The following is a 16,952-nucleotide window of genomic DNA, read 5'->3' on the forward strand; positions in this document are numbered from 1 at the left end:
TGGAAATCTAGACGAGGAAAGTGTTATCTCTAAAATTACGTCGACGACAAAGTTGAACAAGAATGGAAAGAGTGGACAGCCCTGACGAACACCACTTGAGGTAATCAATTCTGATGACAGTTCGCCATAAGCTCTCACTCTACCAGTTGTGTTCGAGTAGGGAGCCTTCACAAGGTTAATGTACTTCTTTGGTACTCCTTTCAGTGACAAACACAACCATAGAACCTCACGATCAACAGAGTCGAATGCCGCCTTAAGGTCTGAACGTGTGTCTGTTTTCTAGAACCTGACGTAGTGTGAATATCTGGTCTATACAACCACGTCCAGGTCGAAAACCAGCCTGATTTTCTCTAGTCTGCTCTTCACGAGCTTTAGTTAGGCGTCGAAGTATTATTGGAGCTAATATTTTAGACACTATATTAGTCAAACTGATTCCTCTGTGATTGTCACAAGATGACTTTAGTCTTTCCTTATGAACTGGCACAATCAGTGATTGAGACCAGTCAGATGGGATCATGTCCAGTTCCCAAATTCTACCTAAGACCTCAGTTAATCTCACTGCTAATACTGGACCACCATCCTTAAAAATCTCAGGAGTAAACCTGTCAGGGCCTGCTGCTCTCCCTCTCTTCAGATTTCTTATGGCTTTTTCAACTTCGTAAAGAGACGGAGGACCTATATTAACTTGCCATTCTGGTTGACTGGAGATCGTGGGAAACCAAAGTGTGGCTGAAGGCCAGTTGAACTGATCCCTAAAGTGTTCTGCCCATCGATCCAATCTCCTGGATTGAGAATGTATAATATGTCCATCTTTCTCTGAGAGTGTTTCGCTAACAGTCGGTTTCCTTAACAAGTCTGAACAATCGTCTGCTATTACCTATTGCCGCTGCCTTTTCCATCTCTCTTGCTTTCGCTACCCACGGCTGTTCACGATCATTGCGTGGACTTCTTGTTAGTTTGCGCTTAAGCTGACTCCGCTCTTCATTATGTTCAAAGCCAGGTGGAATGAGTTTCCGAGGGTCTATCAGTGCGATAGATGCTGCTGAGATCCAGTGTTGCTCCCTAACCTTCTGGTTTACCTTACTAGCAGATATCACTGCTGTTTCCACAGCTTTTCGGATATCATTCCATGCTGCATCGGGGTGGGCATCACATACATGGCTGCCTAACTGTTTTCCTAGTTGTTCCTGAAATATACTCTTAGCTTGACCACCATTAAGTAGGCCCCTAAGAGGTTTCCTTGCAGCGTCTTTCCTACGTCCAGTAAGACGCAGGCAAATACGCGCTCGTACTAGAGCATGATCTGAATTTAAGCATGTGCTCCAGAATGAGCGACAGTCTTCTATCGAGCCCCTCCATCGGTGGTTGATAGCGATGTGATCAATTTGGCCCAACGTTGGGACGAATTAGGGGACCGCCATGTTAAAAGATGCTTTTCCTTATGCTTAAAATTAGTATTTGCAAGGAACAGGCGGTTATCTGAGCATAGCTGCAACAGACGGTCGCCACGATGCTATAAGATCCACCCAGGTGTCTTTCCCTATCGCTTAGTTTACCTACTTGGGCATTAAAGTCACCGGCCACTATTACTATATCCGAGCGCCTAGCTTTCCGGAGAAGATCGGAGACCTTTATGTAAAACTCATCTTTGACATCATCTGAGCTGCAGTCAGTGAGAGAATAGGCGGAGACGACGAAGAGGCAACAACGAGTGTCCCTATCTTTTCGGATCCTTACTGTTCCGTTTAGTCGGACAGCGCACAATTGACTGTCTACTGGGATCCAGTCTAAGAGAGCTAGTTCTGACCTAGGACTCAATGTTATACCTTCGCCGGCGAGGCCACGGGAAGCAGAATCAGGGCTTCCAGATACACGAAGTGTGAATCGAGTCGGTTCTTTATTTTTGGCATGGTGAGACCAAATGAATGACGCTACTCGGATCCTGTATGCGCGTTTCGGAGACGCAGCACACATCGATGGAGCGGGATTCTAAAGTCTTAGTTAAGGAAGCCTGCTGTCCTATTTGGCAGTGTTCGGACGTTAAAAGCTCCTACGTCGAGTTTAGAGCGTGGTTTCAGGAGACCAGGAATACCGTTCCGCGTACTCGAATCATTTGCCCTAGCGGTGCGAGGTGATAAAGAGACGTTAGGAGGGTTGTCATGGAGATAGGAGAGGTATTAGGAGGTGTAGGAAGGATTTGGATGTGACCAACTTGGTCTCATGTGCTGTTACGGGTATTAGGGATGATATCACTTACCGGATGCCCACACCGTAGAAGGGTATTTCTTGAGGAACCTGAAAAGGAAATTGGATTAGTGTTGGTCTTGACGACCTGGGAGCGTGACTGCAGAGCCCAAGGGACAACTGCTTGAGGCCGGTCGCGCACGGCCTTTTTGTGGAAGGTTTTTAATGTGTTAGCTACGTTCTTCAAAGGGCCTTACCGCCGGAGACGGAAATCCGTGAGGTAAGGTGAGGTGTGACATTTTTAGGGTCGACCTTTTCTAACCCCTTCCTTCCTTGTGGGAAGGCAGCATCGCTGCAGATGCTGGTTGTCCGAGGGAAACACCTTACTGCTGTCACACCCCTCTACAGTCAGCAGTACGACTTCGCCCTCAGACCTTGAGTTGCTGCCTTTAGTCTTACCGTTCTCCAATCGACCTGCCTGGCATGGTAGAACCTACAGGAACATATGTTCCAACCAATATAGCTCGGTTGGGTCATCACGATAGGCAAGCCCGACCACCGCGTCAAGGTAGCAGCTTCGGCCGGGCACTTTACACATAAATAGTGAATTAGAAGAGATTAACAAGATGAGAAGTAGGAGAGGAGAAATAATGTCAACATCAACGGAAAAGTAGACAAGAAACATTTAATTCAAAAATAAAAATGGAACTTAAGAACAAAACCTTTAAGTCATATAAAATTTCAGAAGCATCGGTTTTCATATGATGAAACCGATGAGTATACATAAGCTTAGTAAACTAAGTAATAAACAGCCAAAAACTTACTAAACTTGGAAACTACTGGGTTTAAAGTTATTTGGTTCATTTATTTTTCAGGTATATTGAAAGTATTGAATGTATCTATACTAATATGATGGACCCTAATTCATAGTCACAGAACATTTTCACAAAGTTAAAAAACTTAAACTGGTTGATACCAAAACTTAGTTTGTATTTCCGAGCCTGGCTAGGTCCACAAAACATTGTATACAAAAATTAGTTAAGTATGGAACTATTTTTCAAAAATACGTTAATGTTAAATCTATGACAACTTTCTCAGTATACAATTTTAAGAACATATTCTCTAACATGATATTACATAATGAATGTTTAGTATTGAATAAGTCCAGATTAATTCGTTGGCACGTGAGTGACAAATAACACTCATTTTCTACAGTCATTTATGTATTAAGTGATGTCTAATCATGATGGTTTTGGTGCTAAGATTTATTATGCAATGGTTTCTTTATTGTAAAAGTATGTATTATGTTAGCAGTTATGTTGCCTTTTGATATCAGTTCAGCCGAAAGCTTTTATCAATAATGTAGTCTCGTGAACATCTACCAGTCGACCACATTAGTTTACTGTGCATTAACTACCAAACAGTATTCTATTAATCAATCAAAACGTGATCATTGCAAATCCAAAACCTTTCTCCATAAAGAATATATAAATATAATTTCCGTAAATTCTAATGTGACTCATCTGGACCGAATCCACATCTTAAAACGGTAGTGTTCAGGTTTTGCCAACAGTTGTAAGACTTAGTCAATGACAAAAACAGTTAATAACTTAGTGCAGAATTAAATATTACTGCTTACTTGGTATATTAGTCAAGCCAATAACTCCAATGAACGGATAGGTATGCTCTCGAAGAGTTCGTGATACACGATAACCTTCAGGAGACTCAATATTACAACCCCAAAATAGTAATTCATTGGAATTTCTAAGAAACCGTAAAACATCTTCCGACTGAAGAATATCTCTGAAAGAGGACAGTATCATCAGATTAATTATTAATTTAACGGATAAATTATTACATAAAGGACGTAGGAATAAGTAAGAAAAGGATTTCAATACGAGATTTATTACAATGCCATCTTTCCTCATTATAAACTATACAATGAGGACTAGTATGTACATTGGATCTTTAATTCGCATTGATATGACACCTGTCTTCCTTCATTTATACTTATTCACCTTCAAATGAGTGAAAAAATTCTTTTTGATCGTGACATTGAAAAGTATTTTTCCTTCACCACCACATCACATGCACGAACACGCTCCAACTTATATGACTAAATATTTAATTTATGAAATCCTTAAAAGCAAATCAAAGAACTAAATTATTAATCTACAGAGCACTTGCTCAAACTCGAATAGTTAACCTTATTATATTGACCTTTTTCAATTTTCTAGCATGCAATATTTTCAGTTGTGGAAGAAATATATAATGCAACCAATTTCGAAAGATTCAATGTTACATCATATGATTCAACCTAAGAGTCCTTAAACTCTTAGTTAAATATAACTTAATCAAAATATCATTATGCTAACTGACACGGAAACAACTGAACTTGTTACTATGATGGGAGTGTGCATATGTATAAATATAAGTGGTTCTATATAAGATAAATTCAGACAATTGGTATAGATAGAATATAAGTAAAATATTACTTGCAAAACCGATGAGTATCTTCATGTGAATCTCCATGTAAATAAACAATCAGAAATCGTAAACTTTGTTTAGCTTCTTGAACAGCATCAGCATAAGTTCCCTCGAAGAAAGGTGGAAATGAATCAGAAGTAGAACTTTCAGTTGGATTTGAATTACCATCAACGTCAAAACTAGTATTCACAGATCCGTAGGTTTCTTTGAAGTGCTGGATAAAATTTCTTACATCACCGACAGGATCTGTGACCTCTATAAATAATCAGCAATACGGATGTTAAAGGTAATGTGGGAAAAAAATTGAACAGCATCTAAATTAATCAAATGTTAAACACTTTACCAGTAACAGAACCTACTAATTCAGTTGGCCTGTCTGTAAGCGAAATTATAATCACATGATTTTAATTAACATTTGACTGAATGGGTGAGAAGAAACTGCGTGAATAACTCATACGTACTTGACACATTTGCAAGCTAACATAGAGGGTAGAAGGTTAGAATAAAATCCAATAGGTCAAATAAAAGCCAATGATAAAAGGTATGTATATGGTTGGTCAACAACTATCCGATAAGAATATATATAATTATTTACTTACGCCTAATACCCCTAGTGGAGAAGCATAGGCCCCCCACCAGCATTCGCCATCCAACATAATAATAGTCCCTAATAACTTATGGCGGTGACTATTCATTTATTCTTTGTCCGGATATAACACATAGCCACATGTATATAAACACTACCAGAAAAGTCCCATACACTGCCTATCCGTGGTGAGGGTGTTGTTCGTGAAGTGACAAGGACGAAAAGCGAATGTTCAGCGCTTAAACCAGGTTAGTAGGTACGAATGATACACCCATAACATTTTTGCTCTCCATTTATTGCTATGAAAAGCTTGTTTTGTGAGTTTACTCGGGGACCCTGTGGCATCTTCGTCTGGTTTTGCTGAGGTTGATGGTCGCACTAAGCAACAGAGGTGAGGAAGCACTAATCGATTGGATCTACATCAGAAGACGATTATGTGCCATTAGATTAAAGTGCCATCAAAGTAAGAAGTCTGTGTGATGTCTTTTCGTTATTCCCGTCAACGCTCCGACAGATTGCAGCTTGGGTGCAATCAATGATGAGTCCAACCACCAGTTTAGTGATCTTCAGAAAGTGTTTGACAGATATTGTAGTACTAGCCGCAGATTTAAACGAGCAGGTCGTGCGTCTAGACACAGAGGAGAATTGTTCGGATGCTCAATGAAGACTTGTTGTTTGCAAGTTAGATAACAGTGGCCATCTACTGCACCTTTGCTCACACTACAACCTGGTGTTGGCTAGTACTAACTATTGGCACAGTCATGGCCGATGTGCCCTTTATCTCCAACTCAAGCCTGAACTCAGATTGATCACATCACGATCAGCTACCACGGAACAAGACTGTCGCTCCTTCTGAAGTACTTATTTGGACTCCGATCTTATCTTACAACAAATTCATCATCATGAACGGATCGATGTAAGCACATTGGCTTTAGCTTCTGTTGCGACTAAATATCAAACTGATCTAGGTTCAAGGCTAGCTATCAACTAACTAAAATGTATAGATCACTGGCTGGGTTTACATGACACCTTGAAAATAGAGAGCAAAGTCGCTTGTGGCTTCACGAAGCGTTCCGTTTATAAGCAATGAGCTTCCACAGGCTTCTTACAACTTATTCAAGCACTTCGGTCTACTCCTGCAAACCGTGAGTTAGACAACAAATGTAGATCTTCAGGTAATGAAATTGCATGTACAGACTGAGTTTGTTGGAGTGTGCTAATGAGTTGGAAGTAGAAGCTGTATCTGGCAACTGTCGGAAGCCCTTTCAATTTATCCGAGCCACTGGTAGCAAGAAGTCTAGTATGAGTGAAACAGTCTATAAAGCAGACAGGACGCCAATCAATAGCACCCACCAACGTCTGGGACGATGGACAGAGTTCTTCGAGGAACAGTTTAACTGGTCTGCTGCCCCGGCGACATCGATCAGATTGTCACTTCTAAATAAAAATAATATATTTGTAATATCCCAATGAGTAGAAAATTGGATTTTCTGACGTTTCGTGACTTAGTGTAAGTCACTTCTTCTTTTTCCGTTGTACTATTTAAACTTGGATTAATTTTAATTTGGTTATTTATTCTCTGAAGAAGTGACTTACACTAAGTCACGAAACGTCAGAAAATCCAATTTTCTACTCATTGGGATATTACAAATATATTATTTTTATTTATAACAATCAACCCAATGCTCAATTTATTCGAAATTATCAAATCAAACCTTGGTAATGACACCTAGATTGTCACTTCCTTCATGATTAGTGACAATTCACCCACTTAACAGGTAGGAAGTTTGCAAAGAACTCAATCTCATGACGCGCCACAAATCACGAGACCCAGGTGAATTACCTCCGGTCCCTTTTAAGGATAGGGGCGACCTATGGGTTATAGAACTAAATGGATTATTCGCAAACGTTTGGCAGTTAGAGTATCCCAATATCATGGAATGAATCAACAGTCATCCCTATCTTTAAAAGGGTTTACACCACCTATGAAACTTTTATTATATTATTTGTTATTTGAACACATAAATATTGGTACAAAGGGGCACCGAATACATATGCGCCACACAAGTTACTTGATTTGTGTGATACTACCCGGGTTCCAAAACCGGAGCAGGTGGTTTTCTTAGGAGGGCACACTCTAATGTTTTCCCAGCAAACCCCAGATCGTGCATTATTTCCCGACGCCTGGCCTGGATGGAAAAGATGGCCAATGCACGAAATGGTGTCGTGGTGTGAAAGGAAGCTGTACAGGACTAGTTTTTCGGTCATTCACAACTCTAGTTGGGGTCCTAGAGATGGCGCAACACAGTGGCTTTAGACATTATCAGACACGGCTCAGAACGGAAGCCAGTGGAGGTCTTGGTGTAACTTTCTTCATATCATTGAGGACTTCTTTAACTGGAAGAACCCTTTCCAACTGTTTTTTTCTTAACTGAACTGCTCCTCCTAGTATTATATTTTTCACTTTCATACACTAATTCATTTTTCGTTCTTTTATTATTATACTTACCTTCATTTCTTGATCACTTCACAATATCATTTTTATTGTGTGGGGCATATATATTTTGGTGTACCTCAGTACCAGTGTTTGTGTTCAAATAACGATAATACTAACCTCGCTCCGTCAACTTTCGTTTGAAAACTTAATAAAATCAGTTCTGATATAGACAAAAATGTGGCTCAAAGACGGGTACATAAATTCATGCCTAGTAAATCAGCTATTTTAAACTCAGAAAAACCGAGGGAAACTTGATAATATTTAAACACGGCTACGATTAGTGTAGATACTTTAAGAACACTTGCAAAATTAACCGGACAACCAGAAGTTGAAGTTCCATTCATAAAATCACTGTTCTGTAACCCAATGACTAATCTTCCTGAAACCCTAGATATTGCAGGAAGGCTTCGTATACATTTCACTAAACGAGAAAGTACTTGCAAAATAAGATTTCGGGTGTGGTTTAGTGAGATTATATGATCGATATATATTATTTTTACCCCATTAGTTTATTTTGCCGATATGGTATAGCTAAATGGATACCTACACCACAAGTCGAATAATTTATGATGCCTTTTTTGAGTCTAACCTAAAGGATTAAGATATGAGTGTACGATGTTTTTCACCATCCCTTGTTATTGCCTACAGTGAAAACTACGATAATGCCTTAGGTTTCTGAACATGTAAAGAACATGAATACTGGTATGATCATTCTAGAAGCAACTGTGACGAGATCGCTTGGTGGAAGTAATTATGCATTATCTAAAAGGCGTTTTGACATGAGGTATCCAAATTATGTTGTCTTAATTATGATCTTCCGTGTAACTACATGCATTTACACAGTAGGATAAGACGAATTGATATTTTTGAAATAAAGTTAGCTTGGTGAATTGAGAAGCCTAACTTATCAAGTATAAGATTTGTGCATTCATCTTTGAGCCACACCGTTAGTGTGAGGGTTGATTATACCATATGATTGCCCAAACCAAAATAGGCGGTGACAGAATGATCACGCATCAAGATAACGTCTAACACATTTGACAGTGATGATTTGGAACTTGCCTCAGAAATTCTAAAAACACCTTTCCTACCTGAGAATACGGAATATAGGGTAATAAACTACGTTATTTGTCTAACCTAATACGATTATGGACAATTTGTATCCGGTATTTGTACGATTAATACTGACATCCATGATACGTAAATAACGGGCTTACGTGGAATTAACTTACACAATCCTAATGTATGGTTCTTTATTTCAGAACCAGAAATTTAAACGATTAGGGAATGTATTATCTTAAAGTAATTGAATCTGAAAATGATTCTGAAATCCGAATCTATGATTTGTTGTTAAAAATTACGCTGCAAGTACAAAGCGGATTAGTGAGTATGGTGAAAAATTTACATGCAGACACAAACATATTTTGACGGAGATACACTCCGATCCTGTGATTCAACAGGTTAAGTATTTAACTTTTATTCAATGAGTAACTGACTACAACAACTTTTCATCTATTTCGCTCTGGACAGCCGAGTAATACTACTAAAGGTAGATTCATAGACGAGCATGTTGTTCAAATGGTATGTAATTAACACTGATTACTGTCCTTAAGAAAAAGATGAATACAAATTCCATTTACTATACCAGTTATTTCTAAGCACGTAAGGAACTGAGGCTTCGAAAGGAAGTGTATATTGTACCAAACTACTAGTCAGCAAATCAAAATAAAGAACTAATGTCATTGTTTAGTGGGTGCAGATAAAATTTACCAATGACAACTTTTGGACAAAAATCCATGATACACTGATTAGGTATTGATGTATGAATTCGTTGATCTATGCATACATTTGCTAACTGTTTGTGAGGATCAAATATTTTTTACGTTGAACTAACCAGGTAGCTGTGAAATATAACTGCGACAAATTGTTATGAAAATAAAGGATTACATGTTTTGAAAAATTGACGTTAAGGAGCATTTATAAACTTACGATTTCGAGGATCAGACCAAAGGAATGAAGCTTGATAAGGGAAATAATTACGATAAAACTTTTTATATATTTGAATTTCAAATTAAAACCATGCAATCAAAAGGTTGCATAAATGAGTAGAAAAAGGTATTTCTAACATAATAATATTCATAAAAACATTATAACTTGTGAAAAACCTTATATATACAACATCCACCCACCGTGTCGAAAGTGATAAAGACAACCGAGAGAGTGGATTTTCGAGTTTACGCTTGACCGGTAGCGAGAATATCTTTCAGAGAGCTTAATGAACTCTGTCAGCCAGATAACATGTAAGAACATTTGTGATTTCTATCAGTAATAGCTTTATCTTGAGTCAGAACAACATGGATGATTAAAGACAATTCATGTCACTAAGCCAAAACTTAAAAATAAATATCCAAATTCCAGGCTGGATGATAATCTGAAGTAACCAAGCGACTAGGGTCAACAGATCATAGGCTCTAATTTCCCTGTATCTACTCCGATTTTGGCGGACAAATTATCTCCAGAGCTGGTTGCCAGTGTCAAGGTTGGTAGAATGATTCCCGACGTAATTTTGGTGATCGTAACCTCTTTTATGGAGAAAATCTGGTTACAAGTCGATATAAACGTCAAGAATAGTAAACATATCCAGGTTTCTGCTTCAGAGACTACATGACAGTTGAAATAAAATCAAAAGGACATTGGAGAAAGGGGTAAAATGACCTAATTTCTTGATAAATGATAGTAATAAAATCCTTTGTGAATCAAAAGCTTTAAGATAAATGGTTCATAATACACTGGGGCAAAGAAAGTAACAGTCAAAACCAAAGTTTGCTACAATAACACTGGCAGCATGCCAAATAACTGAGTTAAGTTCAGTAATGTAGGTGATCCATAAGAGCCAGTAACTAGCTCAATGATAGAAAAGTAGATCGTGTTTGACAAAATTGATAAGAACGTACACCTACTGATTTTTTCAACTCCGAAGAATTGATATTCGCAAGTGGAGGCATTAGCGTCCTTCACATGTGAACCCTAAGTCCATCAGTTGAGGAAATGCTGACACATGAAAGACTATGCTACCAATTAAAATGAAAAGAATAGGATAGTAAGGTAACCGAAGTATACAAACCACGCTAATCCTCCCTTAAAACCAGAGATTCTGGTCACAAAAAAGCGCAGTCACCTCGAAGATTTCGATACACCATTCATTAATTAGGAGAATATTATGGAACTGAAGTTCACCGAATCGATAAATCACAAACTATTGAAACCCATTGTCACCTAAGTCCTCGATTAGAACACTTGGACGACAACCAAGTGCCACTCTTAACACTCACTCTTGATTCTTGTTCTAGTCCTCTCAACAAAGTTACGTTATATGTGTTCCCTACGTGTCACGTCTTAGAATGAATAAACAGTTGTAATCATTAAAACTCACATCTGCTACTGTCATTCTGAGTGGCAAACGACTGTTATAACGTATGAGATCTGTCACTGTTAGCAGTTATTTCGGAAGATCATGCAGAAGACTGTGAAATCGACTTCGAGATATTCGGAAAAAATCAAGGCACCTTATTTATCTAAGCAGTAGTAAACAGTGGAACATTACTGCTCCTTGCACGGAAGTAGAGTATTTTTGGATCGGTCCAAATTAAGTAAACTGTAACAGTTCACAGGGTATAAATATACCTCAAACGCGAGAGGGTACTCAAAATCACATTACCACGTAGGCTAAAGTCTAAGCTGCGTAAACGTAATGCAATAAGACTTTTTCCGATATGCTTTGTTTGCGATTATAAGCTCTCATGCTTCATATTTGTTCTGATTGGTCAATTATATACGATAACCGAGCGTAACTAAGCGCATCAGAAAATGCTGAAAACATATCTTGAGCCCGATTTCTGAGAAATTCAGGATGAACGACTATAATGATTGGTATATATTTTCCTTTGCATATCCACTAAAGGGGAAGACATTACTACAGACTTCGAACATAATATACTATGTAATAAAGGATTTCGTAATCGTATTCGTTTAAGGATGAATACAAGTAACCACTAATTGAAACTTAACACGCTTTTTTCAGAAAACTTAAGGATGGATATAAGACAACGTTAATAATATTAAAAATTTTGCGTTAAAAATTCTTTGCTGTAATTAAAAGAGATTAGTCCCACTATTATTATGCCTGTTTTTCTTGACAACGTAAGCTAGAAATATATAGACAATGGAGATATAAAGTGCACAAACATAAGACTAAAAAGTCATACCGAATTCACACCAATTATGAATAGTTCAACACCAGATAATTCAAGTAAGTCTGACTCACTGAAAAACTTCACGATTCCAAAGAGCAAGCTACAACCCAATCGAATAGGTTCAAATAAAAACAAAGCAGTAGACCACCACCAACTATGAGTGCTATTTCTTGACCTCAGTATCCGTTGATTGGGAGGAATTAACTCAACCTGAGGAGTTAATTGATAAGGACAGAGCAAACCTGTGGTACGGACGAAATACGTGAAGCAGCACCTCGCTGTCTTAAACCAGAGTCTTCAAATCCCATTAATTTATGCACAGCACGCTGAAAACTGATTATTAACTTTCAAGACACACCTCTAAGTTCCAAGAGCTTTCCTCCAAAAGCTTTAGTGCATCCAAGTAACCTATTCCACCAGCGATTTCCCTTAGGTGCTGGACATCCTGAGCTTCTGATTCAGACAGAGCATGCGCCTCATCTATATTATCGTTACCCGACATCTCAGTTGAAGTGTAGTGGCAGAATTTTGAAAAGTCACAAGTCACCCGTTGTTTAATTTTCAATGAAGTCAGCATCCATTACAAGCACGGAGTGAAAACTAGTCTCCTTGAAGCCTCATCATAACTGTGGTGATTGTATCCTGGTCTCTGATAAGCTTAAACTGACGAATATAAACTCCCAGTTTTAGTCGTATTACTGAACTCCACAGGTAGTAAATGGGAACTGTTATGAATTCATATACCTAAAAAAATAAGTGAAATTGAATACTCTACAAGGTCTGAGCAGTGATTCTAGCTAGTATACCGCATGAGAAGCAAGGGCTTGATTTAAATAGGTGAATGAATTTTTTAGCTGATGAAGTGAAGATTGCTTTGTACAATGTATTTGATGATTTCAGTTTCAGGTTCATTTTCAGTTTGGGAAGGACAGGAGGCTCGATGGCCTATGTTAGTCCTGGCAATGGTGGTCTCTCAGTTGATCCAACTTTCTTTTGAAAGAGTCGACGGATGGAGCCTCAACCACGTACTGAGGTAGTGAATTCCACTCGTTGATGATTCGATGGGAAAGTCGATAGTCAGCTGACAAGTAATTTGTTCTCGGCTTATGAACTTTTTTGGAGTGTCCTCGTAAATTCTCTGCTTTGGAAGAGAAGAAAAATGAGGGCATGTTAGGTGCAAATTTATCACTAAGCAATTTGTAGACTGTAATCAAGTCGCCTCTAGTTCTGCGATATGACAACGGGAAAAGGTTCAGCTTGGCCAGTCGAGATTCATACGGAAGCTTCGCTATTCCGGGAACCAGCTTAGTGGCCGTTCTCTGAACCTTTTCCAGAAGCTCACTGTCTTTTTTTAAGCAGGGGCTAGCCGCTTGTATGCAGTACTCAAGTTTAGGACGAACGAACACTGTATACAAAGTCAAAAACGTTTTAGCTTCGACATGACTAGAAGCTCTACGTATTGACCATAACGTTCTAAAACCTTTGGAGGCTATTGCACGGCAGTGTGCAGTAGTCTTTAAGTCTTGACTAACGATAACTCCTAAGTCATTATATGTCTGGACGACAGGTAGCTCAGTGTTATTCATCGTGTATGTATCTGTGCCTTGATGACCGATATGCATCACAACACACTTGGAAGTATTTATCGGTAACTGCCATGTTTGAGACCATTCAGATAACTTCTTCAGGTCATTTTGAAGTTCTAAGCTATCACTCTTACATCGTATCGTTCTCCATATCTTGACATCGTCAACATATAGCAAGACCGATGATGATAGGAGACAAGGAAGGTCATTTACATACAAGAGGAATAGCACTGGCCCCAAAACTGTACCCTAGGGCACTCCACTAAGCACAGTTTCCCAGCTAGATAACTTTGAGTTCACCCTTACTCTTTGTTGACGCCCAACTAAGAAGTCTTTTATCCACATCAATAAATTGCCTCCAATCCCGACTTCTCTTAACTTATATAACAGCCGGTTGTGCGGAACTTTATCAAAAGCTTTACTGAAGTCAATGAAGGCGACGTCTACAGGTAGCTTTTGGTCCTTAAGAGCGCACCAGCTTTCACGAGCTACTAATAAGTTAGTGAGACAAGAATAACCTATTCTGAGGCCGTGCTGCTTCTCCGAAACGATCCGGTTTTTATCGAGATACTTAAACAGCTCCTTCCGAATAATCTTTTCTAAGATTTTAACAACCACACTAGTTAGGCTAACGGGGCGGTAGTTCTCAGGTTTGTGTTTCATACCTGTTTTGAAGACAGGACTTACTATGGCGTTTTTCCAGTCTTTCGGTAAACGACCCTGCGTAACGGATAGGTTAAAGCATGTACTTAAAGGGCTTGCAACGAAGTTAGATAATTCCTTCAGTAGCCTAGGATGTAATTCATCGGGCCCCGTGGATTTACCTATGTCAAGCAGACCAAAGACATCGAGTTCTTTAATGGTAACGCTATCCAGTGTATGTATGGGGGATCTGTATACGCTGACGGGAAGGGCGCTTCTATGGTATATACGTTGCTAAAGTAGTTCGAGAACACTTGAGCCTTACCAAAGTCGTCCTCCACTAATGATGAAGCAGTGCTGTCTCCCCATAGAACAGGAATATTTCCTTTTCTCCTTGTCCTTTGGTTTATATAGGAATACAAGCGTTTAGGACATTCTATGGATTCCTTAGCAAGTTTTCCTTCGTACAATTTTCTAGACTTACGGAGGGTCGAGGCACAATTATTCCGAGCCTTTCGATACTGAGATTTTGACTCATCAGTCCCCAGTAACCTAAATCTATCCCACATTTTCCTTATCTTACGGAGAAGGATACGGACTTCCTTACTGAAACATGGTGGTGAGTTTTTCGGCCCCTTTGGTATAGTCCAAGGGATGTGAGGTGTGGTAACTTTTAAGTATGAATTTCGAAATGCGTCCCAGGCCGTTTCAATGGAGGACTCTGGGTCTATTGTCCAATCTATTAACGATGCTGAGTGCATGATGTCTGGTATGTTTGCTTTCCAGACGTTGGGTCTGGACTGAAATGACGCGTCCTCGTGACTGGCAGTTATATGGAAGTCGAAAGTTAAAACTGCGTGGTCACTTTTACCTAGGGGTGGCATATGATGGAGGTTCGCAACATCATCCTCATAGTGAGTCAGTATAAGATCTAATAAGGATGATTCAGTGTCCGGAAGAGAACTACGAAAACGAAAAGCGAGAAATTGACGGAGTGCTTAAATGACACTCTTGATCTTTGTGGAATTGAATTAAAAACAACTCTAAGTAAGCGGTTCAAGCTTCTTATAACCAGACATCGTAATCGTAGATCTACTATTACGATTCGAATCTTCTGCACATTTTCTGTTGTGGTTAATTGAGTAAAGTGTCTCATCAAAATGACGATGGTTAATGAGCACCTCTTCGGACGTTGACTATCGCACTGGTTTGAGTGACCTGACTTTTGTAACACCCCAATAATAGTACAAACATCCAGCGCTTCACTAAAAACCGAGAGGAATTATAATGAACCAAAAAATGTGTATAGAAAGCTACAAAATCCATAATATATCTCTTCGGCTCTATCTGAGATATCCGAAATCAATTCACTTTTCGCACGATATCCAAGACAAAAAGAGTAATATTGGTCTGCTTATGGTTATGTATTTGTTGTTGAGTTTGAAGAGTAGCTAAGTTATACCAGCTTTCCACGCAAAGACTACAGAGATTTTACATTTATTGTGTATTGCCAAGCATAATTTGCTCTTTGGCTTTTGTAGTACTATAATACTAACACTTTATTTTTCTATCTAACGACTGTACTTCAGTGCTGTTTTCGATGGTAAAATATAGATCCATCGTTCTAAAGATCGTCTTGGTAAGAGTTAGATTGTAACGTAAAACTTATTTGATTCGGTTGAGAAGTTAAACCAGAAAGTTGCAGGAAAAGCCGATTTTCTATTGTGAGTGGAATGCATGTTCATTTATATGTCGAAGTGAATTATCTAAGCTTGCTAGCGGTTGTACGGGATGTGGAGCACGGCGTACCCACTCACGATCTGGTGCGGATTCATGACCGAGAGCCTTTAGCTAGATGAGTTCATTAAAACTAATGCGGTTAGCATCAAAGGTCGAAGGCTTAAAGAGCTGTTGATTTTGGGGATTTATTTACCGCTACATAAAAGTTTCTTTCAGACGTTCAGACAAACTGCAAGAGGTGCGGCATATGTAAGGCTTCTCTGTTTCTTTAATTCAGCCAAAATGTGATTCAACATTTACAGACATGAATGATGCGAGCGAACATACAGAAACATGTATACTATTATGTCCACATGCTTTGGGTCACATATGTAAGTGATAAAATTACCGGGAAGCATAAAACTATTTATCTGTCTGAAGGTTAGGATAAAGTGTCCAGGCACATAACATTTATTATCATAATATACGTGTATCGTGATAGAAACACGTGGCAAAGAGCATAACAGTCAGAAGTGTTTTTTACCATACTTCAGTGTAATTGATATTTAAAGTTATATACAACCCGAATTACTGTAGAAAACACTGCTGTGCAAATGATCACAGTTTGCTGTTTCGAGCCATATTACTGTAGCTTAGGCGATCACTGATGTATTTTTCGATCTCTAAACTTAGTCAAGTGGTCATATATGTAATATTCTAAATGCTAAGTGCTAACTGTCAATGTAATTACTCCAACTTATCAAAGTTCCTCTGGTGATGATAATCTTGATGACAACCTTTCTTTCCAATCTAAAAGTAATCGTACTGTTCTTATTTCTTAAATTTATATTCATCTCCCTTATTTTTAGTTTAAATGAGTTGGTTGCCACTTCTTTTCCACAGTCATGATCTTATAATTAAAGCAGTAGCAAAGAAACTTTTAAACTTCGTTTTCATGTCTCCTTACGTTTCAAACAAATACAACAATTCGATGGGAG

General features: G+C 38.7%; 1 protein-coding gene across 2 annotated transcripts in view; it reads right to left on the bottom strand.

Annotated features, from left to right (window-relative positions):
- Positions 1 to 12,685, bottom strand: part of FAF2 (FAS-associated factor 2) — a 26,077-nt gene extending 13,392 nt beyond the window's left edge. The window contains exons 1-6 of one of the 2 annotated variants that reach the window (XM_051209271.1): positions 12,366 to 12,685; positions 12,250 to 12,333; positions 12,079 to 12,217; positions 9,744 to 9,773; positions 4,680 to 4,926; positions 3,824 to 3,987 (exon numbers count right to left, since the gene is read on the bottom strand). In XM_051209271.1, the coding sequence (XP_051074712.1) occupies positions 3,824 to 3,987; positions 4,680 to 4,926; positions 9,744 to 9,773; positions 12,079 to 12,217; positions 12,250 to 12,333; positions 12,366 to 12,584 (883 nt within the window). In that variant the 5' untranslated portion in view covers positions 12,585 to 12,685. Of the gene's footprint in view, positions 1 to 3,823; positions 3,988 to 4,679; positions 12,218 to 12,249; positions 12,334 to 12,365 lie in introns of both variants that reach the window. The other variant, XM_051209270.1, reaches the window with a different exon arrangement.
- Between the last annotated feature and the right edge of the window lie 4,267 nt (positions 12,686 to 16,952).

This window comes from Schistosoma haematobium, chromosome 1 (assembly GCF_000699445.3).
Source record: "Schistosoma haematobium chromosome 1, whole genome shotgun sequence".
NCBI classification, from domain to species: domain Eukaryota; kingdom Metazoa; phylum Platyhelminthes; class Trematoda; order Strigeidida; family Schistosomatidae; genus Schistosoma; species Schistosoma haematobium.